Below are 26242 nucleotides of genomic sequence, written 5' to 3' on the forward strand. Positions count from 1 at the left end.
GTCAGAGCCCAAGAGGCAGAGGGGCTGCAGAAAGTGAGTCACAGTCTTACTGTTGAGCAGGTGGAAACCAGGGGGAGGGCATGGCACTTCCCAAGGCTACGCACCTGAAGATGGGGTGTGTGTATGTGGGGGAGGGGGGGGTGTGTGTGGGTGTGCACGTGCACGTGCACAGCTCAAGGCAATTCCACCCACAATTCAAGGAATATGGAGGCTGACAGACAAAGCTTGGATTTCAGATGTAAATAAAACTAGAGTTAACAAAAATGTTTACTACAGTGCTATTTATAAAGTAAAACAATGAGAAATACCCTAAGTGGTCAATAACAAAAAGATCAGAGAAATTCTACATCTATACAGTGAAATATTATGCAATTACTAAAAATACTTTTAAGAATATGACTGGGGAAGTGACTGTGATAATGTAATGGTAAGGGTAAATAGTGGAACAGTCTAACCTCAGTTTTTAAAGAAAATAACTTGATTTTTATTTTGTTAATTTTGCTTATCTGTATATTCTAAATTTTCTATAAAATTATACTACTCATTAATTATTAAAGCTGTTTCTCTCTCTCTACATATAGATAGATAGATAGATAGATAGATAGATAGATAGATAGATAGATTGGCTTACATATATATATATTTAAATCTACAATGGACTTCAATCTGCCAACTGCTCATCTTTTTTCGTTTTATTAGTAAAAGCCTCCCTCGCGCCCCCCAAGGAACTTCAAAAACCCAGAAGAATGTCTTCCACAAACTACATCATACTTAGTATCTAGAAAGTCCTTAGATTCAGACAGTCAGAAAATGTATCTGCTGGTGTAATACTTTAGATGTCACATTTTAAAAAATAACTGGTTATAACTGCTCACTGGACCTTGATACTTTTCATTTCAGGATGGAGCAAAAGTTCAACATGACAAAACTCTACAGCGACAATAAGCACAGGCACCCTTCCTGCCTCGTCTCTAGCTTACACCACATTAAGAAGCGCACATACTTGTCTCCTGTAATCGTGATTGTGAATCCATCATATTCCTTCCCTTGGTCTTTAAGGCTGGGAACTTTCGTGTTCACGGTGAACCCATCCTTTGTTTTAGTATTAAACTGCTTTCAGGGAAAAAGAAAATTCACGTTACTAGTGTTTCATTCACTGTAAACCCCAACTGCAATTCTGTAGCGCTGGCTCTACCTTACATGTTTTTAAAAAGCCAAGGAGGTCATCCGATACAAGAGATAGTGTCCTGGTGGCCAAGGACATCTCTGCCTGTCCTCAGGCCCCAACAGAGCCCAGGTTATGCTCCCCACAGCTCCCACCAGAGGCCAGCAGAGAACCTCAGCACCGAAAGCTCACAGGTTCTTTTCATCAAGAAGGGGCACTGCTCACTTCTAAGAGCTCCCTTTGAATGTTTTCTCATGCCCATCTTAGTAGGCAGCAACTTTGAATCATGGCACAATAGTTGCACCTAACATCCTGTAACTCAAAAATGCAACTCTCATACTAGTGCTCAAAGCAGAGTCTGATTTTTCTGAATAGTAGCCAGGATTATATCCACTAACTGAAGAACTTCATTCACACCCACACCCACACCCACCCAACTCTGTGGGCCACAGAGAAGTCGGTTAAGTTAAAGGAATTACTCAGAGTTAAGAATGGCCTTCGGGGTGATAAGTGTATGAACACAGTTTCAGATGTTAGCTTTCTGTTTAAAACATTTGGGACAAACCTGCAATGGCAATAAACAAGTTTCAGAAAATGACCCCCAAATTCAGTTAATTTAATATTGCCTTTTTAAAAAAATTGATGGACTGGAAGTTAAGAGAAGCAACAGTAACGTAAGAGAGGCTGCTGCTTCATGAGGGGAGAGTTTGTCTAGAAACAGAAAGATGCACCAGGTGTCACCAGCAGCCCAGAAGCCAGAAAATGAGTGGCACAGGCCATCAGGGCCACAGCAGGCACTGAACAGGCAAGCATCTTTCATGCAAAAAAACTACTTTCAGAAGAAATGCGCTAACACACTATGTGCCAATTCTCATCTAATCCTCACAACATACTGATAGCACTAGGTATGGTCTCAATCTTACAGATGAGAAACGAACTAGGTGAGGCAAAGTGTGGCTGAGTCCCAGCCAGCAGGGAAGCCGCAGAGTCGGAATGTGGGCCCAAAGGCCTTGGTGAATTCCAGTCCGCGTTACTACCTAACAAACCACCTCTAGGGGGCGCTGACATACACGTTAACTTGGTTTTTCATCAACAGCACCGTTGTGCCTTTCAGTGGAAGCTGACCTGGTGCATTCCACCAAGCACTTTAAACACTGAGATATCTTGTTGTATATTCCGCTGTGTGTGCCTTGCAAAGTACCAATATATCCGTAATCCTGGGTAAAAGCTGGATGTATAATGCTGAAGTGGAATGTCATCCCACCACAGAGAACAAACATCTTACATCTTCCAAACAGTTGGGACTTCACACCAAGAGGCGCATTGAGACTGGCGATGCCGCGTCTCTCCGGCTGCATGCTAAGTGACTACAGTCTTGTAGCCCACTCTGTTTTTCTTCTTAAACAAAGACATATAAAATATTAAAATCTCCCTAAGCTGATGCTGTATTCTGCCTAATACCACAGGACATCTAAATGCCTGACTAGAATACCCACAAGAAGGCAGCTGAAGAGCCCTCGCACACACTCCAGTTTCCTTTCTATATGCTACATCTCAGGGCCTGTGGTGAAGCCATTCTGCCCCCTGTGGGGCACTGAGGGAATTTATGGGAGACTGATTATTACAGGGATTGGAAAGTTGGGAGCCAAGCTTACTGTATGTCCCACAGTACAGGGGATTGTCACACATAATGTATGATATTCTAATGTCCCACTGGATTTTCATGTAGATGAAGAACATGTTTATCATTTAATCAATATGTGGGCCTGGAACCAGACTGTTTTGCACTTAAACACTGATTATTTATTATAAGTTTTCATACCACTGAATTTGCCAGGAATGCAAATAGCATATACATTAAGGAGTATACTATATATAGCTTGGAGCTTTGCTAAGCGTGGTTTACCATTTCAGAAAACCACATTGCGAATGACAACGTAGCTCACCAAATAACTCACAGATATGGGGCTGACGGACTTGTAACTGTCACATTCACCATGATTTTATGTGCAGGTGTGAAGCACTGGCTGCTGCTTTCCGGCTTCTAGAGAAGGCATGCCCGAATTTCCACATACTGAGATACACTGTGTGGACATTGTGTGAACTGAGATACTGAGATGACTTTGCGTGGACATTTTTTAGTAGGTGAGACATATTCTCTATGAAGTTCATCCTAGTGCAATAAAAGAGTAAGTAAAGGGGGCATCTGAACATGTTTACTGAGTCAACACAGTGAGTTTGAGAAGGTTGAGGGCCGCTGTGTTAGTGCATCAGACCCTCACAATAAACTCTCCAAGGTAGGTCTGGCCAGAATATTTGGTCTTCAGCAGACAAAAACCTGGAATAACTGTAAAACAGGCTCATCCACACCCAGCCAGGCAGATGTGGGTCCTGGGTCAGATGTTCACCTCTGTTCATGACATGCTACTTCCTCGTTATTCCTTAGAAATGGACACACTTTGCTTATTCATACAAATTTCCTAAATTTTACATGAATCAATCCCATCTACTATAGCTACAAGGAAAACATTTACTGAAGTTCCATGTTAGTGTTCAAATCACTAATTGGAAAAGCAATTCTAACTGCTGTTGGAATGTTTGGGGTAGTTTTACTCCTAGATGGAGGAAAGGTTCACACAGTTATAATTTCTTAACGGATTATACTTTACTCAAATAATTTCTGTCCCTTGTAGTGTTCTTCCCATTGAATTCAAATGTTTCCATTATTGATATTGCCACACATACTTTTCTTCTCATTAGCATTTGCCTGGTATACCTGGATCATACTATCTATTTTTTTTTTTTTTTTTTTAAGGAGATGGGGTCTCACTCTGTCACCCAGTGTGGGCAAGAGAGCAAGACTCTGTCTCAAAAACAAAACAAAACAAAACAAAACCAGAAATTTATTCTGGAGGCTGGGAAGTCCAAGATCAAGGTGCCAGCATCTGATGTGAGCCTTCTTACTGCTGCCTCACATGACGGAAGGTGGAAGGGCAAGAGAGGTCACTCCCCGAAGCCCTTTTTATAACGACATTAATCCATTCATGAGGGCTCTGCCATTAAACACTTCCCATTAGGCTCCACCTCCCAACATGTGTGTACTGAGGATTCCGTTCCGACACATTCATTTTGGGGGGAACACATTCAAACAATGGCATTTACTTCTCTAGTAATTAAAGAGTATAGGTTATTTTGCCTTCCTTTAAAGGGTACTGAGCTTTGACAGGTAGTAAAATCACTAGCAGATCCATTTAATCCTTTAGACTTAGTTTCATTCTTTGTTAGGGCAGTCTATTTAGAAATGGTTCTCAGTCCTAGGTTGTGGGCGTTACTGTAGAGTGTGGTCTTACTTTTACAGCGTGTCCTTTCTGAGGTCTTAACTAAACGCCTGAGGTGTTCACAGGATCCATCCACATTGGCAAGGCCGAAACTCCAATGTCTCTCAGCACATACACCTCTGATACCTCTGCTCAGCTTTCTTCCCCACAGCAGTTACTCTCTGCTGAGCCTCTCACGGTCTTTCACTGCATGTTCATGATCAAGGTCTTAGTCAAGCATGAAAAGGAGTGCTCACATTGACCCCTGAACACTCCCCAGCCTACATGGCCTCCTTCTCTTCTATACTCTGCTCTGCAAATTCCAGCCACTTTGGCAGACCCAAACTCCACTCTCTACCTCCTTAGCTTAGCAAGACCACTGTACTCTGCTTGGGCTGCACATTACCATGCAGTGGTCTAATAAATACTCCCAGTAGAAACCAGGGGTGACAGTGAGGTTCAGAGTTTTGTAATGAGCCAGTGCCTGAAAATAACTGACTTATATTTTGTCCAGTTTTATAACTGCAATCATGTAGAAGGGCAGCTGAGTACCAGTTACTCAGCTGTGGCCAGAAGCAGAATTCAATTATAAGTATTTTTAAGTTTTCTTTTTTCTATATTAACTGCTTCCTCGCAAGCTGAGTCTGATGCCTGTATGTTCTTTTATTTTGGTTATTTTTCAGAGTGTGTTCATACTAGTGATTTCAAATAGCATTTGATAATTCTGAATTCTTTTTTAAAAAGTGCTGTTGGTTTTCTTTTCCCCTAAAAACATGGACTGCCATGCTGATGTTAAAGTTACCTTCATAATTGGAAGAAGGTCTTCTACTTTGTGTACCTTTTCCAGGGCTTCTCGAACTTCCAGCAATCCTTTAGGATTGTTAGCTCTTAAAGAGAGACAGAGAGAGATGGCAACTGAGATTAATGCAGAATTGTAATAATTAATCATGCTATTATCTTTAAGTTAAATAAATTGACCTCAATTTTGAGTAGCTCAATATTCAAAATGGTAGGCCACAAATAAAGTTTCTAAATAATGGGACAGTTCAATTCTAATGAGTTTTGGACTACAGATGAAAATTAAGGAAACAGCAGCAGATGAGAATTAAGGAAACATTTAGAAGGCAAAACAGGAAAAAGCAGAATGCATCAACAGCCAGTGTTTGTGTGAACATGTATGGTTATGAGTTTGATTCTGAAACCCTGATTTTCCTGTTCCAGCTCTAAAATTAGATGTAGATGTTTTGTTTTGCTTTTTTCCTTTCTAAAGCTGCTCAAATGAAAGTATTCTGCTAGGTTTTTCCACCAATTTTATATTTACTTGGTGATATTTAAGCATTCAGATCTTTTTCCCCTAGTGTTCTGCTCACTGTTTTGTCTATACCATCCTGCCTTTCAAGTGAAGGAGAATAAGTATTAAAGGTGAAATCCCTAACAGATAAATCCAAAGAAACATCCTGCTTTATAGAAGAAAGAGACTAGAAAAGTCACAATAGTGCATGTAAAGTTAAAAACACTTCAGTTGAGGTCTATGGATTTTGTAGAGTTATTAAAAAGAAAGCCTTTATGATTCTAAACACTATGTAAAGATTTGATAGCCCTTGTTTAGCCTGTCAACAGGCTTAGTTCTCAAGTTTCAAAAATACAACAAATATAAAATACATGAAATCAACTCATTACTAAGAAGGAGAAAATTAAAGGCTTACCCATGATAAACAAGAATTCTATCTTTAATAAAATGAAGTATTTTCTCAAAATATTCCAGGTATCTCATGTTGATCACCTGACCCCTATAAGGCAAAAATAATAAAATTAAGAATATTTTTATAGAAGAATATGCTTAAGCCAACATCTAATTTTAAAGTTAATTTTAAAAAAATAAGAAACTATGAGAATAATGTAGGAAAAAAAAAGTCTGGGAAATTCACTTGTTCATAGTCAATGAGTGGAGAAGCAAAGCACCGTCTTAGCAAGACCGCCTGGCAGCTCACGGGGCCTATCCTGGCAGGAGAGCCATCAAACTCGGCGCCAGATCAGTCGCAATGGGAAGACAAATCCCCCAGCACTGAAGTGAGCTTCAGACTTTCATATCAGCGTCCTCTGACGGACCCCATCACTTGTGGGCAGTGTGCTGCCCCCTCCCTCTGTTTTCCCAACAGCATTATCGAACACCCTGTCTTGCTCTCTAGCTCACTAGCAGTCTCCTTTCCTCTATCCACTCTGAATATTCTTTTCCTCACATTTCTATCCCTTCTGATCTTTTTCTTTCACACTCTCTCCCAGAACTCCATGTTCAGCCAACATGCTGAGTCACATGACACAGCCGACTGCTCCCAGGACATCACTCCCTGGGTTCCCACCAGGCATCCCAAACCTCAAAGGTTACTGTCAAGTAAGAATTCCCTCCTGCACCCCACACTTCTCCCAGCCTCCCCACTAAATGTGTTCACCTACTTTTCATTCTGGTGCTCTCTCGCCTAATGGAACCACCATGTACCTGAGAGGGAAGGTGGCCTTCCTCTAACTCCATGCCCTCTCTGATTGCAGCCCACTGCCAGTGCTCCTGATTCTACCTTCTAAGAGTCTAGCTCTTCCTTTCCAACTCACTACCATACAGCTTTCGAGACCTTTGCACTTGTCCACCTGAACAACTACACAATCTTCCAACCTCCTCCCTTACCTCCGAGGTTCCTGCCTCCTCTCCAATCTATTTTGCCATCTGCTGCCAAGGTGATCGTCCCAATGTGTAAATCTGTTCCTGTTACTTCTCTGCTTATAATCTCTGAATGGCTCACCATTGTCTTCAGAGGAAAAAATTCCTTAGCTTGGACTATAGAATGATTTATGTTCTGACTTCTGCCTATCTTTCTAGCCTCAATTCCTGATACTCCCTTAATTGCAAACTCACTACCCGGCATAACAAGTTAGTCACAGTTTTCTGACCATACCTAACTCATCCATTGGTCCATGTTAATCACCCCACCTCTCTGTTTTCCATTTTTCCAAATAGCTCTGGTAGCACCAGAAGGCTAAATCAGGCACCCCTTCTCCAGGTTCCCATGGCATCCTGTGCATGTGATCACCTCACTCTTAACACACTGCATAGTAGTTGTCTGCTGGTCTGTCTGCTGTGAGCTTTCGGCAGGTGGGGCTGTATTTCCCTTCTGTATCCCCATCACACAGCACAGCACAGCACACTGGCTGATCCACAGTAGTCTTCAATTAAAGTTAGTTGCTTGAGTCTACCTATCTATACCACAAATTATTCCATGAGAAATAGGAATATACAAGTCACAAGGTGAAAATAAATTTGTTTTCTAGAAGTTAAAAAAATATATACATACAAATTATATTTCCATTAAAACCCAAACTTAAATGTCAAAGGTGTATAGAATATTTTCCTTTTTCTTTTTTTGAGGCAGAGTCTTGCGCTGTCGCCCAGGCTGGAGTACAGTGGCACCATCTCGGCTCACTACAAGCTCCGCCTCCCGGCTTCAAGCCATTCTCCTGCCTCAGTCTCCGAGTATCTGGGATTACAGGCGCCTGCCACCACACCGGGCTCATTTTTTGTATTTTTAGTAGAGACGGGATTTTACCGTGTTAGCCAGGATGGTCTCGATCTCCTGACCTCATAATCCGCCCGCCTCGGCCTCCCAAAGTGCTAGGATTACAGGCTTGAGCCACTGCATCTGGCCTGAATAATATTTTCTTAATTCAGCTTCCTTGAACTAGAAGCATTTTAGAGGTGACACAACTACCATATTTATACATTTTATCTAAAATTAAATTCATTAAAAGATGGGCTGATAATATAGGTCCCCTTGAAACTGATATTCTTTAACATTTGTTCACCATTTATTTAGAAGGCAGCTAGGCACATAAAGAAAGGGTAAAGAAGTGAGCATTTCACCCATGTCCCCAACTAGCAGAGGCTCTGGACAAAACAGAAGTTTTCCAGCCAATCTGACTTGCCCTCCCCAGATGGCAGCTTAGTTACCAGAGAGTGTTATTTATCCAAGCCCTGTGTGTGTTGAGGTGGGACGGGGAGCCTTTCCTCCACAACGAGAGACTTGTCAAGAGCCATGTAGTGTTATTAACAGAATATTATGGTAAATGTAATCTTCTCCATCTAATCATTTTCTATGATGTTTTAGGACACCTTAAAGACTGACGCCCTAGGAAAACATCTGCAATCTACCCTTCGGTCGTGCTCTAAACCAGACAGAAGGGCCTGGGGAAGGAGCATGGCACATACTATGTATCTTTCTGCAGCTGCGCTACAGGAAAGGAATGCAGGCAGGATTACGTAGGTGTATGTTCCCCGGTCAAAAAGTCACCAGGAAAGGAGCAATGGGTCACTCCTGGTCTCCATGGCCTGTGTCTTGAGAAACTCCTAGGAAAAGAAGAAAGATGCACAAAAGCTTCATACCTGATTAAATTGATGTGGTTGTTAAAACCTCTGCTAAGACTTCGTGCTGGCATTTGATCTAACCACAGCACAGGCTGGTCTGGGTCAGCAATCCTATAAAACAGAGACCTTTATAAAACCAGAAGTGTTCAGAAGCATTCCAAATAAAACATGTAGAAGTGTTTGCAAAGGTGGGGGTAAAGCAACAGCTAGTCCATTATATGATGTTCATACCTACAAATTCCAAACAGATGTTCCAGCTAGACTGGGCGAGAAGCCAGGTAAAGGTAAAGGTTTAGGAGCGGAGCACAGTTTTTGTCATGCAAATGAATATCAAAGGTTACTCTAAACTAGCTCGTGGCCAGGCACACCATTAACTATAAAGGGACTGGTCCAGTGAAGTTCATTCAAAGGTACCACAGGTAATAGATCTGTTCTTTCAAAGAGACTGTTTCTAAAATGCTTCAGGTAAACAGGTGACTGGAAATGTGACAACAATCAATTCCTATTTTTTTTTTTGAGATGGAGTCTCGCTCTGTCCTCTAGGCTGGAGTGCAGTGGCGCCATCTCAGCTCACTGCAAGCTCCGCCTCTCAGGCTCACATCATTCTCCTGCCTCAGCCTCCTGAGTAGCTGGGACTACAGGCACCTGCCACCATGCCCGGCTAATTTTTTGTACTTTTAGCAGAGACAGGGTTTCACTGTATTAGCCAGGATGGTCTCGATCTCCTGACCTCGTGATCCACCCGCCTTGGCCTCCCAAAGTGCTGGGATTACAGGCATGAGCCACCGCGCCCAGCCAATCAATTCCTATTTTGAAAATATTAGTTAAGTGCATGTCAAAGAATAAAGATGCCAACAATTTCTGACAAACTTTAGAGAGGAAAACCTAACTTAGAAGGCCTGGTGTTAGCAAGCAAAACAGGGTTCATAGCCTGTTAGCTAAAACAGACTGACGTTATTTGACAATGATAAGACTTACAGTTTATTTTCACTGAGATGTTAGTTACCTTCTCCATTTAACCGCAATGTCAAACATGTCTCTCCACTGCATCAACCGTGTCTTTCCATTCATTCGAACTTTCGAGTTGGTCCATGTACGCTGTACGGCTTGCATGACCTCCAAGGCAGCCAAACCCATAGCTATGAGAAAGGAATATCGAGAAGAGTTAGTATACTTTAGAGGGACTGAGTTCCACCTACTTTACAGAGTCTCAGTGATAAGTCAATAGTTAACACATAAAGGGTCAGTTATATTGGTGATATAAGAAGACCCAACACATGTTTCAGTCATGATGGTCCTACTAAAATTAAAACCCATCAGAGTTAACTAGAGACAGCTCAGTTTGTCTGCTCCCAACTCTGCCTCCTACTAATCCAAGTGGAGGTTTGCATTCTTCCACACAGGGAGTAAGGAAATAGCTCCCTGGATCAGCTGTCTGATTTTAAGTAAGGACTTAAGACCTATATTCTAGTCTCTACTACAGTAATAGCAAAAAAGCCAAGTATGGAAGGAGTCTTCTTTCAGAATTCAGTTTGAATGATTCTACACATTTCTATTCTGATCACATGGAGAATGTGAACAAGTACAATAAATAACAATTTTTTAAAACACACGACACGGTTTAACCACCCTTGCTCTTATGCCAGGAATATTTTCATTTTCAGATAGTTTCCAGAATACCTCTGTGTATTCGCTTGTTTGGCAGGAAACCAGGTGTTTCATATTGCATCAGGGATCCCAAACGATCAGCCACACAAATCAGCTCCTGTACTTCAGGCTTATAACTCTCAAAATTCTGATGTAACACATCTCTGGAAGAAACATGTACATGATAAGGACTTTTCAACAGATATTTGGCAATCCAATTCCACCTGAAAAGCAGTCACTTCCTCCACTGGAAAACTAATGAAGCAGTCTACGACCACATAATCCTTACTTCAGTCCTTTGCACCCAACTACACCTCAGTTTAAAAGGGAATCTTTATGACAGCATGTGCATAATTGCCATCACATGCTGGTTAGTAACAGTGAAAACTATAACTAGTGTGCAATTCAGAAGACACCTCTTTCCATTATTTGCTTTGTAAACTTCTCCAGAATACATACCTGAATGGATTGCCTTTTTCAACAAGCAACCAAACCTCTGCCCTTTGTCCATTCCTCACTCCTGCCCAAGTTGTATTAGAACAAGTATACTTGGAATGGTACATGGAAATACTATTGTTTAGCTGCCAACCTGCTTGATGCTTTTATAACGAAGACTGAAACTCTAAATTATAGGTGGTTCTGGGGATCTCCAAGACCACCCTCACTCAGGCTCAGAAATTGGCTGGGAGGGCTCAGTGGACTTAGCACATGTGATTTATTACAGCAAATGTGATTTATTACAGCAAAGGGACACAAAACAAAACCAGCAGAGGGAAGAAGCACATTGGGAGAAGTCTGGAGGAAACCAGGCACAAGCTTCCAAGGGTCCTTTCCCAAGGAAGTCATATATGATACGTTAAACTCTCCCAGCAATTAGTTGTGAACACGCGTAAAATGCTGCCAACCAGGAAAGCTCATTAAAGACTCAGTGGCCAGGGTTATAGACACCTTCTGCCTGGCAAGTTCCCAAATTCCAGATACCCAGAAGGAAAGCACGTGTTCAATAGAAACCATGTTGTTTGAACAAACAGTTTAGGCACAGAGAACTACTCCTATTAGTTTTGGGAGTGGTAGGAATCCCCTCGAAATCCAAGTTCCCAGATACCAACCAAGGGTCACTCTTGCAAGCGGTCCTTTCTAAGGACAGCAGTCATAGGCCTGCTATGTTAACACTTTTGTGCATAGAAATGTTTCTCAAAAAAGGAGTGGTTAGAGAACATACAAAACTTCCATGAGCAATCAATTTTCTTTTTATTATTTTTATTCATTTAATAGTTGAGACACATAGAAAACACAAAGTCAAATTACCCAGTTTAAGAACTAGAGTAATTCATGCAGTTGTATCTGCTTGTATGCTGCTTTGCTATCCCATCCTCCTGTCTCTTGAAATTTGTGCTCCTGATTTACTTACCTTTTTAAAAACTAGGTTTGTTACACACACACACAGACACACACACATACACACACACAATATACTCTACAGTTTTGTTTATGAACTTTGGGAGAAAAAAATATGTGATAGCACAGCCTACTGACTTGCTGCTTTTATTCAACATTACATTTAAAAATTAATCCACACTGTTGCCTGAGTCATTTGTTTATACTGCTGTATAATATCCCATTGTGTGACTGTGACTGTATCACATTTATCCATTCTTCTGCTGATGGACATTTGGGTTGATTTCCAGTGTTAGCTGTGAACAAATACTGCCGGTAGACCTGTTCAAGTCTCTCCTGGTAGATATGTGCACAAGTACAAAGTTCTCTGAATAGACACAGGAACAGAATCTCATATCAAGTATGAGAATATTCATCTTCACTAGATAATGACAAACTACTTTCCAAAGTGGTTGTAGCAACTTACACTCTCATCAGGAGTATAAAGGTTCTCCATAATCTCCCTTCTGACCAATATTACTATTATCAGATTTTGTGACATTTGCTCATCTAGTGGCTGAAAAAAATCTCATGAGGCCTTAATTTATGAAGTATCTCTTCATGTTTATCATTCATGTTTTCCCTGTGGTAAAATTACCTGTTCATGTCTTTTGCATACTTTTCTATTGGTTGTCTCTTATTTTTAAATTTGTAGGGACACTTCAAAAATTTGGACACTAATTCTTGGTCAGTTGTTAAGTTTGCAAGTAGCTTTACTCAATTTGGGCTTATTTTTCTTTCCTTATGGTGTCATTTGTTGAACAGAAGTTCTTAGGTTCAATGTAGTCCAATTTATCAATCTTTTTGTTTCAAATCTATGCTTTGTGCTTCTTAATAAATCCTTGTCTACCCCAAAGTCATAAACATCTTCGTTTATATTTCCTCCTAAAGTTTAAAATATTTTGCCATTCGTACTTCAGATTTTCATCCATTTGGAATTAGATTACTATGCCATCACAAATATCAATTTTATTTTATCCATAAAATAACCTAATTGGCCCACTCCCACATCTTGACCAGTCCCATTCTGATCTGTAACACACCTTTACCATTTATCTAAGGTATCTATTCTCTTCCTTTAGTCCATTGTCTATCCCTGCACCAATATCATTCTGCTCATTATTATATTAAGTTTTGCCACCTGGTAGGATGAGAACCTTCCCCTTCAAGCCTGAGCATCCTCTTCTTTGGGAGTATCTTAATTATTCTTGGTCCTTTGTTCTTCCATAGAATTTACAGAATTTGCTCAACAAGTGCCTCAAAAAACTTGGGATTTTGAATGGCATTTTATTAAATCTATAATTAATTTGCAGAGAAATGGCCTTCTAATGTTACTGAACTTCCAATCCATGAACACAGTATTTCTCACCATTTGTTTGTTTGCTTAGTAACTTTCAATTAAGTTTTGTGATCTCCATACAGGTTTTATACAGATTTTGTTAGATTTTTTCTAAGTATTTGTTACTATTATAAATGATATTTTTGTTATTCATATATAGAAATGTAACTGATTCTTGTATATTGATTATAAACAATGACCTTGCTAAATCTCATCATTTCCTATAATTTGTAGATCTTCTAGGTTTCCTTTGTAGAAAATTATGTGATCTGCAAACAATGACAGCTTTCTATTTTCCTTTCTAATCCATATCACTGATTTCTTTTTCTTTTCTCTGTGCACTGTCTAGGACTTATAGTTCACTATTACAGACAAGCACTGATTCTGGGCTTTTTGGTTTGACTCCCAATGATAATGTTAATGTATCTACCATTTCATTAGTTAAAATGATGTTTGCTATAGGTGTTTTTTGTTTTGTTTTGTTTTTAGAGATGGGGTCTCTGCTGTGTTGCTGCAGTGCGATGGATGGCTATTCACAAGCACAAGGATAGCATGCTTGATTGAACTCCTGGGCTCAGGCAATTCTCCTACCTCACCCTCCCAGGTAGCAGGGGGTAGCATGCCACCATGCCCAGCTTATAGCTCAGTTCTGAGAAAGGGAAAAAAAATGATCTTCATTTAAAGCACTTACTTTATGTGGGGTTGCAACCCTGGCTGCTCTTCATAGTCTTCTATGAGGAAAGGCAGATTTTTAGCCCAGTGGTCCTTAAAGCTTCCAGGCAGATCCACATCAATGTTATATTCCGTAAGGGGAGTATCAAGGTGTGCATGAAGATATCGAGAATACTCTGCAGAAAGGAAATGAGATCTGACACATCCAAATACTGCTAAAGAAACTTTCTTATGTCTAACTGCTATACAAATACTTTGTAACAAGCTGTTCTTCAATTATAAGAATTCTAAAAAGAGTTTCTAAATTTTAGTAAGTCACTATTAGTATATGATAGAGGTAACCTGCCACTGACTTGAAATAACAAGGTCAAATATAAGTCAGTCAGTCTGGTTCTACTTTGGCTAATTTTTTTTTTTTTTGAGACGGAGTCTCACTCTGTCGCCCAGGCTGGAGGGCAGTGGCAAGATCTTGGCTCACTGCAAGCTCTGCCTCCCAGGTTCGTGCCATTCTCCTGCTTCAACCTCCAGAGTAGCTAGGACTACAGGTGCCCGCCACCACACCCGACTTACTTTTTGTATTTTTAGTAGAGATGGGGTTTCACTGTGTTAGCCAGGATGGTCTCGATCTCCTGATCTCGTGATCCCCCACCTTGGCCTCCCAAAGTGCTGGGATTACAAGCGTGAGCCACCACGCCTGGCCTACTTTGGCTAAATTTTAATCACCTTTCCAGGAAAACCACTAAAAATCTCATTGTTTTCAATTCCAGAGTTTGAGAATCCAAGTTCTGTGTCAGACAGAGCCTGGTACTCTGTCAACTGGTATACAGATTAATTGGATATATGATTTCACCAACCGACTAATGGACTGCTGCTTATCTCTATGAAAGCACTGTAGGAAAAAACCCAAAGTACAGAGTGCCTGCCCCTTCTGCCTATAATTCACAAGTGCAAGCTCTACTAAACCAGGAAAAAAGGGAATTGTAATTCAGGGTAAAGAAAGATGTTGCCTAATAGGTAGCCCCAAGGCACCTGGCTATTGGATACTTAATGAGGCTAGGGTGATTGAAACTGAGTTTTAAAGTTTATTTAATTTGAATTAATTTAAACCTACAAACTGATACTTGATTCAATCATTAGAAAACTTCAGTATGTTTGAAATGACTTGCACATATGAACCTACTTTTTCAACTATAAATATTATAAATTCTAAATTCAAATCAAGTATTTCCAATGAAAATTTAACATCCAAATTGAGATGTACTATAGCATAAAATATACACCAGATTTCAAAGACTTAGTACAAAAAATAATGTGGAGTATCTAAGGAATAGCAGTTTCATATTAATTATGTTATATGTTGAACTGATATTTTGGATATACTGAATTTAAAATTATATGTTATTAAAATTAATTCCACTTCTTTGATTTTCACTTTTTTAATGTGGCTACTACAAATCTAAAATTACACACACAGCGTTATACTTTTTTTTCTTTTGGACAGTCATGGTATAAAGGGCTCACAATAGCAAAAGAAAATGTAGGCTTTAATAAAAAAAATTGTCTTCAGAGACAGGAGATAAAAGGCGAGTAAAACTACAACTAATAAAAGGGTAACTGCAAGATTTGCTTTCTTCCTCATGTCATATTTCTCCAAAATATATGAGAATTTTGATATGAAGGAATGACAAGTCAAATATACCAAGTTCACATTTAACAGTAAGAACTGGCTGGGCATAGTGGCTCACGCCTGTAATCCCAGCACTTTGGGAGGCCGAGGCAGGTGGATCACGAGGTCAAGAGATCAAGACCATCCTGGCCAATATGGTGAAACCCTGTCTCTATGAAAAATACAAAAATTAGCTGGGCATAGTGGCACATCCCTGTAGTCTCAGCTACTTAGGAGGCTAAGGCAAGAGAATGGGATGAACCGGGAGGCGGAGCTTGCTGTGAGCTGAGATTGCACCACTGTACTCCAGCCTGGTGACAGAGCAAGACTCCGTCTCAAAACAAAACAAAACAAAAAACAGTAAGAACCTCACAGAATGTCAGTTTCCTGCCCTTCCTGTATTCTTGGATAACATGTGATGAGACACAAATACTCCAGATGCTTGTCACATTTAGTTCAAAATATGGCTTTTCAACTTAAGTAAAAAATGTTTTAACTTTAGAAAGTAAAAATTTTAAAAGTGGTAGAAAACGCATTCGACTGATCTTTCGAAGATATAAACATCTAGTCTCAACACTAGCACTGACAAGGCGTGGCTGTGGACAAGTCACCTAGCCTCTTTCAGACTCCACTGTTTCATATGGAACATAAAAGAGTCAAGCAATATGATTTCTACAGCTTTGAGCATGAAAATCCAACAATTCTGTGATTTTCTGACTTACCTCGGAGATACTTCACTTTAAGATACTCAGGGCTAGCCTTCTGGCCTGGGAGAGGATCATTCAGCATAACTTTTGTTTGTGCTTTTATCCCTTCATAAAACTGTCCCATGGCAACGTGGCTGAGCCCTTTCATATACTGGCACACTTCGTTATACGGCTCTAGCTGCAGACACCGCTGAGGACAAAATGCTGCATTAGTATCAATACAGTTTAAGAAAACTTTGAAATGCCTTATTCTTTACTCCGGAATTAGTTTTCCCTCCATGTTAAACCAGACCTGTAAACTAGTCTATAAGACAAGGGCAATGATTTCTTCTCTTTCTTTTTGTTGGAGTAGAAACACTATTCTCAGTCCCCCTTCTCTATTCATTTCACTAAACTTCACTGAAGAATAATCCAAGAATTCCAATTACTGTGTACTTATTTACGGATGCTCACCTTAAAGTTCTTAAGGGCTTCCTGTAAGCTGCCGTGGTGGTAGAGCATCATTCCCCGGAGCTGGAGGGTTTGCACATGATTTTGGTTGAGCAACAGTGCCTTTTGAAAGCTCTCAGTGGCTGCTTCAAAATTGCCCAATTCTCTAGGTATTTAATAATAGTTATGAATACAGTATAGACATTACAGGAAACATACAGAATAAGCTATCCTCAGAATTATGGACCAATATGTAAACAAGATACCTTGATGCGGGTGTTCCCTTTGTTACTTTTTTATAGCCTCTGACACATTACATTCTACTTACTTCTAAATCTTACCAGCTCATAGGATAACCACAGAGCTCTTGAAATTCTGTGGGGAAAATTCATCTGCTGATTTCCAAAGGCAGATGCTTATTCAAACCCCTCTCCTTGATTATTCACAATGAGTCCCAAACCCTAAAGAACTGTGTGTAAATTTTAATATATGGATAAAAACATACTTTTCCCATTTGGAAAAAAGTATACCAATTATAATCATAAACAGTTCATCATTCTCAATCAAATTCATAGCCTTAAAAATGCATTTTTTTTTTTTTGGTCACCAAAGTTGCTTTGCTTAAAATCTAGTAAATCATTATATAATTTAGAATTCTGAAAAAAGAAGTGTATTTTAGAATTGTAACCATTCCAGAATGGAAATGGTTGTTATGGATCAATCTGCTTTTTATTTGCTTTTTAAATAGGTTTAGAAACTGGGTCTCACTGCATTGCACAAGCTGAAATCAGCCTCCTGGGCTCAGGTGATGCTCTCACCTCACCTCCTGAAAAGCTGGGACCACAGGCACATGCCACAGAGCCTGGCAGTTCATTCTTTTATATATTACAAAGAATAGAAGTAACTTCAAAATGTTCTATATCTAATTCTCTATATATAATGGACATTTTTAAAAAATACAATTCCTGCTTACATTCATACAGCACTTTACAAGGTGCTTTCAAATCTGTTTTCAATTTCTATTCAAAAATTCTGTGAGACAGGAAGCATAAATATCATCCCTTAAACCCCAAACAAATCCAGACACACTTTTTCCAAGTTAGTATAAGAGTTCCGCAAACTATCAGATAAATAAGTTCTTGAATATAATCCTTCCAGAATAAGGTACCTAATAAAGGGACTTTCTGTCGCTATCTTTCTTTTCTAGCTTTTGTAGCACCTTTACAAGTGAGAAGCCAGAAGCTCAGAGAAGTTAAGCACTCATACCTGCAGAACGACCAAGGCAGAACTAAGTCATGAGCTCCTTCACTCATGTCATCCTACTTCCTTTTCATAACACAATATACTTTTTTTTTTTTCTCTGTTTTGAGATGGAGTCTCACTCTGTCGCCCAAGCTGGAGTGCAGTGGCATGATCTCGGCTTACTGCAACCTCTGACTCCCGGGTTCAAGCGATTCTCCAGCCTCAGTCTCCCATGTAGCTGGGATTACAGGCACCCACGACCATGCCCGGCTAATTTTGTATTTTTAGTAGACATGGGGTTTCACCATGTTGGCCAGGCTGGTCTCGAACTGCTGACCTCAAGTGATATGCCTGCCTCAGCCTCCCAAAGTGCTGAGATTACAAGTGTGAGCCACCTCTCCTGGCCTATTTTTTTTTTTTTTTTTTTTAGGTCAAAAGTCACAATAACTCTATTCCTCAGGGCAATGCATGGGGTCAGGAAGCCAAGTTCTAGTTACAACTTTTCATTCTCAATAGATGTACATTATAATCACAACTTTTCCATCCCTTCATTCTAGGACTTTTCAAAGAGATCATAGGAAATTTACCTTAGTTATTGTCTAAGAAAGCAGCAACAGCATCTATACCCCAACAGCTTATAATGCCACTGTTCAAAACAACAATCCTTGAAGGACGAATGTTTTCTAGACCAACACACACACTGAAGTTAAGAGAGAATACTGTGCATCATGACATCCTCTGACACTATTTTTTTCTGCATTCCAGAGAAAATATCAACAAATCTATACATACTTGTGCAATTCAAAATACCCATCTCCTTTGGTTAAGAAATACCATTTCTTTTAAAATATTATGTGAAGCTATCTTGTCTCCCCATTCTTCAGCCTCCCTCCTACCCCAACTGTTATTATTTTACTCACCTATACGCCTGCCCTAGACTTTTATATGCATCAATAAAATCAACTTTCTGCTTCAAAGCTTCTTTGAAGGATTCAATAGCTTCCTGTAAAAAGTGTACAGAAAATTATTTCATTTGCATAACTGTTAAAATTGAGTTTCACTTAAATCATAAAAGGATTTAAATATATATCCTACATAGTCTGACAGATTTTCTTTTAAATAGGAGGACTTTAAAAAAAGACAGGCAGAAAATGCAATAAACTATAAGTCAGAAGGCTTTAATTTCAGTAAACAAATGCATTACTATGAAAAATACGAGCCTTAAATTTCTCCCCTTTACAATGGGAAACCAGTTTTCCATTTTACCTACTTTATTACTAGCTACTTCATTAAAACTTTGAATACTAATCATTTCACCTTCATATTATTAATATCATATCCTTAATTAATAAAGGCCCTAGGACCAAAAGCAAGCCTAACAGCTGTGTGAAATAATTTAAAACGATCATAACTGGTAACATTTAAAATTGAACCGAGAGACAAAAAAGAAAGCCCAATGTGAAACTGTTTATAAAACAAGCAAAAAGGCTCCTAGATTCACCATCTGAAGGATTCCCATGATCTACAAGGAAAAAGAAAAAGTAAAACAAAACAAAACAAAAACCTTAAGTTGCAGGTGTTTGGGGTGAGCTTCCGTCTGCCTAATACCAAGTCTGTGGCTAAGACAGTGAGAACTGCTAAGCAGGCGCTGTGCTTTGGGAAGCTATCCTTGGAAATGCATGGTATACTTGGCTACTGCCTAACTCCCTCTCCATCTATGAAAACTATTAATCAAATGAACCATTCTATTTAAGTAGAAACAACCTACGCTTAAACCAATGTTAAATTTACTTTTTCACTGTGACTCATACACTGCAATAAAAAAATTATGACTATATAGCTTACTAACATTTTTCCTAAGGAAAAGACATACTTACTAAAGTTACCTGCTATAAGGCATCATGATCTCTAATAGCTCTAATGCAAAAGACTTGACTTTAGACAATTTTACACATGATTAGATAATTCATAGAAGAAAACTACTGAAGATGTCACATACCTTGCACATGGTAGGCACTCAATAAATATTTAATGATTTGGTAAGGCACACAAAATTGTTTTGCAAAAGCAGTACAATTCTAATTGCTTTCAAAAAGGCATTCATTCCCTGCACCTTGATTTTCTCTGAAAGGGAGACAGCAGGACAAGAGAGGCTGGTGTGCAAACTCTTCAAAGGCAACAATGGGATGACAATCTACTAATTAAGGACTCCTGCTGAATATCTACGGTTGGGTAGAGAGATGGGAATGGATAAACTTTAACATTTAAGAAATGTTAAAGATCACTTTTAGTTAGGCTTCTTGCCACAGTGTAACCTTGATCTTTTAAGAGTTTACCACTATATTCTTAATTCAGTAAACATGTATTGAGCGCCTACTATGTGCCAGAGACAGTGTGAGGTGCAGGGGAGGCAAGGATGAGCCAGTCATTATCTCTGTCCTCTAAGAATGGAGTCTAGTTAGAAAGCCAATTGTGTCACCAGGTTATTGGAATACAAATTAAGAGCTACAATAGAGATATAAGTAAGTCTCTGAGAATGAAGAGAAAGAAACCACTAACTGAGCCTGGGGTAACAGAACAGGCTTCAGGGAGGAAGTGACAATTGAGTTGGGTCTTGGGAGAATGAAAAGGAATTTGGTAAAGAAAGAGGGCATTTTGGAGAGGGGAAATAGTACTGTACAGTGGCATAGATCACTCAGAAATGGTGGAAAATTTAGTGAGGCAGGAGTGCAGGGTGCATGGCTGGGTACAGGGGAGAGGGAAAAGATGGGAGACCAGGCTAATGTGGAAAGCTGGGCCAGGAAAGGAAGGGCCTCCTGGGCCAAACTGTGCAGGCAGTGAGGACTAGGGGGCTTCACACAGGTGCATGACCTCAGGAAATGTACTTTTTAGAGAGGATTACTACTAGCAGCAACAAAGACAGACTAGGGAGGGAAGAGAATGGAGACAGGGAGCCAAATGAGGGAGTTGCTGCAGTAGTTGGAGCAAGAGATAATGAAAGCTCAAACTAAGAAACTGTCTCTGAGGAGAGAAAAGAAGGGTCAACCTCAGGAGACATTTTGAAAGGCAAACTACAACAAAGTTTGGTGGCTGCCTGGGTATGGGAGATGAGGGAGAAGAAAGGGTAGGAAGCTTTTAAGCTGAAGAGCTCGGGTGGGTGGCGAGAGCATTAACCAAGTAAGGAAGTACAGGAGAAAGGGCAGCTGCAGGTGGGGATGGGGTGGGGCAGGAGGGAATAACGAGCCCATCGGGGCGTGTTAAGTCTGGAGTGCTTATGGACAGCTAGGTGGAGACGCCCAGGGGGCTGCCCACTCCACTTACAGCATGCTTGGACGCCACAGTTCTTCAAAGTCTGATTTCTCTTCAGCTTTTAAGAGTCTTTGGTTTCAGGGTTCCTGTCTAATCACTGCACAGCTCTCTACCTCATTCTGCCAAAGAGGGGACATAGTAGAATCAAGATTTTAAGGCGTTGGGAACAAAGAATCTACGTTTGAATGAATCAATCTCTAAGCACATGAACTGGCTCTGAATTAATTTGCTTGGCAAATGCCATCCCACCATTTTCAGTCCCCATCTTTCTTACTAGTTGACAGGCAACCACCACCCTAGGGCTGTTCCTTGTTAACTAAGAGAACACTCTCAGAAAACTCTCAAAGTGAAGGCTGATGGTGCTTGGGACACATGGTTTGTGAAATATCCTTATAACATAGATAAAACAATGGGATTCAATAGAAAAGCTTTTGTTGTTTCCCTAGGAAGATCCAAAATGCCTCATATAACCCCTGAATTGGATAGTCATAAAATTTGTAATATTGCCTAATATACTTCTAACGTATGACATCATATAGTAAATAAGCAATCACCCACTTAATTAATTTTTAAATTGCTGTTGGCCAAGAGAGACCACCTTTAGGATATAAAAATAGCTCAAACTTATTGGTCCATTTAATACTTGTCTCTAAGGTTAACAAGAGAAACAAAAAAATCTAAACAAAGTTCATTTATTAATTCAGCCATTTCACTATGAACTCAGTTTTCCAATCTGTGTAACAGGGACACCTTCCACTCCTCCTACACCTCATGGGGATGCCGTTGGGATGAAGGAGACAGTAAGTAACCACTCTAACCTCCTCAGACAGCAGATCTATAAAAACGCAAAGCAAGAGTTCCCATCTATTATACTTGCTGATGCTGCGCTTCTGAGCCTGGTGAAAAGGACAGAGCACCAAATAACTTGGTAGGACTAGTTTGCTGAGGGGCTTCTAACGCTCAAAATGAAAGCACTGTTTCTAGGTTCTTATCACGCAGATCTAAAGTAAATCAAAGTGAATTTCAGTTCTTGTGCAATTTGTGGTTAGTTTCTCTTTTCTGAAAAATTCTCATTTTCAAATACCCCAAAGAGCCCCGTCCACGTTCCTAAACCTAGCTTTACAGTAACAACATTAAAAGTGAAATCGTTTGCATTTGCTTACTTTTAAAAATATTTTCAACCTCTTAATATGAATAGTTTGGTATTTTTTTGTATTTGTAATCTTTTTCTCCTCCATGAGATATTTGAGTAGAGTACTGAGGTTCTGAATTTTTTAAATTTAAGGTGACTGTCAGAGAAGATGAGAGGAACAGAGGGTAGATACAAAATAAACTGGACAAGTCTATCTGGCAGCTGCTCAAAGCATGTTTTAAGAAATTGCTCTCAAAGTCTACGGCTGCCAGTCTGAATCCTGAGCGGAGAGAGAGGTCTTTATTAGGAGCATCCTCCACATACTTCCAAAAAGAATGTGAGGTTTATGAAATAGAATCTGCAAAATTCCTTTTGGTTTGGCTTTTAGTGGAATGGGAGTTTTCTTTTAGAATCTGTAAAATTTTTAATTTTCACAGATAAAATAATCTATAATAATTAATATTTGATTCCTGTTTAAAGCTTACAAAGTACTTTTCACATGGAGTATTTTATTGAATCCTCGTGATCACTCCAAGAGGCAGAAAGTAGAATTGTTTCCACTTTACAGACGTGGAAGGAGAAACTGATTGCCCATGGAACCTGGAGCAAGAGCTCAAACCAAGACCTTTTAACACCAACTTCAGTGCTCTGTCCTTGAAATTCATTATTCCACTAATACGTATTGAGCACCTCCTATGTGACAGGCATTGTCCTTAACACTGAGGATTTGCAATGTGCAGCCTTTTCACAGGTAAACACTCTCCCCACAACCCAAATATATGTATGTCAGATCCTCAAACCACTTTCAATAATAAAATGTCTGTTCTTTCTGTCAGAATACACATCCCTGCCACACACTACTGAATTTCTTCACAGCCTTCAAAGTTCTCGTTAAGTACCACCTTCTGGGGCTCCTATCAGAACGAATCGCTTTTCAGTTGTGCAGGCTGACTCTATTTCGTTCTCAGGCCCGTCTGTCTTCCATCAGGTAGCTTGGATGTGTCCTTTGTGAGAGCACCTACTATGTGGCAGGCCTTGAGCGGCACTAAGGAAGCCCAGGTGAGAGAGGCAGCTCCTCATCAGGTTCCAGGCCCCCGGCTTCTGGCACAAGCCTTCTCACGGTGGGTTCCCCGCACAGACTCAGAACATGGAACTGAGTGCCTGGGCAGGAGGAAGGGCCAGGCTACAGGCCACATTTCGGCCCAAACTTTCAGTCAGTTCAGATAGCTTTCTTGTTTCCCTCTACCTCCTCTGCCCAGCAGTCAGGCAGTCCTCAAGTGATACGAATACAGTCAATCTCAGAAGGGTCTCCCAACCTGTCCCTGTGGTCTCTCAAGGAGCTGGGTCAAGTTTCATGCCCACTGACCTAGACCCAAACAATGTCACCCGGTCAGTCCTTCTGTCCCCCATCTCCTCAGCCACCATGCTGTCAGAATCGACTTTCTAAATTACAGATTTGGTCTCAGTGCTGGAACCTATGCATTTTGGCAATCTAGAATTTATAGCTCCTCTGGCCTGCAAATTTGAGTCAAAATGCTTAGCACAGTACTCCAGGATAAGGACCTGCCCTCCACCGACCTTCCAGCTTCATCTCCCTTAAACCACACCCAACTACTTCCCACTCTGTGAACTGCCCATATTTCCATCTCCCCAAGTCTTCACCCACGCTTTCCTCTCTGCCTGATGGGCTTTTCTTCTCCCACTTCCACCCCCTAATCCTACTCAGTCTTCCAGCTCCAGGACAAAGTCCACCTGTTCTTTGGAACTTTCTCTAACTCTGCAGTTCCAGTGAATCTTTCTTATCTACATTTTCAAAGCACTTTGTTTATATTATGTTCTTGAGTATGTTTACCATATGATAAATTATATGTGGAAAAAGCTTTGCAAACTGTATCCTCTATAAAGGTAAAGTATCATTTCTCCCACTTATTAACCTTTGATCCTTTCTCTTTCTGTATCTCCCTCCAGAAACCCAGCAAAGAGTAGAAGCTCAATAAATAATAAATATGCTGATTCAGACTACCTTCTACATCAGATCAGCCATCAAGCAAAAGAAATTCCTCCCACCCACAAAAGAGAAGCAGAGTCATCATATGGTACACATATGCACAACACTTTCACCTTCAGAAGTCCTCTGTGAAAGAAAGTTAAACCTTTGTATAGCATAGCTATAGGCTGGTTTTTGTTCAGTTCTAAGGACTGCTGAAAGTCTTCATGGGCTGTTGCATAGTCCTACAAAAAGGAGAGTGGGGGGAAAAATAAAATAGTATTTATTAGATATATGAACATTTCCTAATTTTTGACTGGTAGAGAAAAAATATCTCAATTTATCCTCTGCCCTTTTTGGCTTCAAAGGAAACATTTTATGATACTATATATTGGTTAAATGTTTATGTTACTCATTCAAATAGTTGGGAGCTTTTTAAGAAAAGCAATTGTGAGAAAAACTCACAAAGGTTTAATTAAGCACTCTGTCTTAACTACAAAAAAATTTATCTCAAATAGTATTATAGTAATAATCTGTTAGAGAAATTTCTGGTACTAGCATTTTATCATACTGGATAGTTCCAAAATAATTGTGCCACAGATTAACATTAAAATGTGTTATGCTGAGACTCTTTTAATATATTTTCTTTGGCACAGAAAATTGTTATTTAAAGTACTATAAGCCACAGAAATAATTGTGGCAATCATAAATGTCACTCTGATGATAAAAGACAACCTTGTTAGGCTTGGGTCACTTACATAGAGAAGCTATAGTCTGGAAAGCCATGCTAGTTCAGGGTATGTTTCTTGGGTTGTGAAACCCAAAGAAATTCAAATTGTACCTCTAAGTTTAATAATCACATTGACAACATGCACACCTGCTTCTCTATGATGACATTTGCAAGAAAGATTGACATTTGCAAGAAAGATTGACATACAATCCACAAACTAAATTTATCTTTCTCTTTTTTTAATGCCAGTCCAGAATTAGTTATTGCTGACAGCTCAAACAAGAAAATGTTTTTAGTATTTAATGTTCTCCACTGGGTTTAATTTCAGCTACAGAAAATGCTTTCATAATTCTTTACTTTTATTTATTTATTTATTTATTTTTTTGAGACGGAGTCTTACTCTGTCGCCCAGGTGGGAGTGCAGTGGCAGGATCTTTGCTCACTGCAAGCTCCGCCCCCCGGGTTCACACCATTCTCCTGCCTCAGCCTCCCGAGTAGCTGGGACTACAGGCGCCCACCACCTCGCCCAGCTAATTTTTTTGTATTTTTAATAGAGTCGAGGTTTCACTGTGTTAGCCAGGATGGTCTCGATCTCCTGACCTCCCGATCTTCCTGCCTCAGCCTCCCAAAGTGCTGGAATTACAGGTGTAAGCCACCGCGCCCAGCCTATAACTCTTATGACACAGATATATTACTAAACAGCCAAAGCCCAAATCTATCAAAGAGTCACTTTCTGAGGTCAAGGGAAAAATGAAATTTTCATCATCATAAAAAGAAATACTGCAAGACAAAAACAAGTCACCTCTGATATGAAGTACAAGGTTCCCCGATGTCTGTACAGCCGTGCTGAAGGCTGCAGTTGGATAGCTTTAGTGAGGTCATTCACTGCTTCATTAATTCGTCCCAGAGGGGACAGAATCTAGAAATCCCAAACATGTAATCAGGAAAAATACCAATGACCAACCCTAAAATCCCAATGTTTTTGACTCTTCAATTCCACTTCACCCTACTCCACTCACAAAATTACTCTCAGCAGGCTGCAATCCTTGACC

At 39.9% G+C, this 26242-nt stretch overlaps 1 protein-coding gene across 1 annotated transcript in view; it reads right to left on the minus strand.

The window, feature by feature from the left end:
* TTC13 (tetratricopeptide repeat domain 13) overlaps positions 1–26242 on the minus strand; it is a 57764-nt gene that overhangs the window by 11304 nt on the left and 20218 nt on the right. Inside the window, exons 7-18 of the mRNA XM_011965476.1 lie at positions 25993–26109; positions 24595–24705; positions 18953–19035; positions 16815–16956; positions 16377–16551; positions 14008–14164; positions 10574–10704; positions 9900–10032; positions 8912–9004; positions 6189–6272; positions 5285–5369; positions 1004–1113 (exon numbers count right to left, since the gene is read on the minus strand). Coding sequence (XP_011820866.1) covers positions 1004–1113; positions 5285–5369; positions 6189–6272; positions 8912–9004; positions 9900–10032; positions 10574–10704; positions 14008–14164; positions 16377–16551; positions 16815–16956; positions 18953–19035; positions 24595–24705; positions 25993–26109 — 1421 coding nt within the window. The remainder of the gene's footprint in view (positions 1–1003; positions 1114–5284; positions 5370–6188; positions 6273–8911; positions 9005–9899; positions 10033–10573; positions 10705–14007; positions 14165–16376; positions 16552–16814; positions 16957–18952; positions 19036–24594; positions 24706–25992; positions 26110–26242) is intronic.

The sequence above is a fragment of the Mandrillus leucophaeus genome, unplaced genomic scaffold (assembly GCF_000951045.1).
Source record: "Mandrillus leucophaeus isolate KB7577 unplaced genomic scaffold, Mleu.le_1.0 Scaffold728, whole genome shotgun sequence".
In the NCBI taxonomy this organism is placed as follows: domain Eukaryota; kingdom Metazoa; phylum Chordata; class Mammalia; order Primates; family Cercopithecidae; genus Mandrillus; species Mandrillus leucophaeus.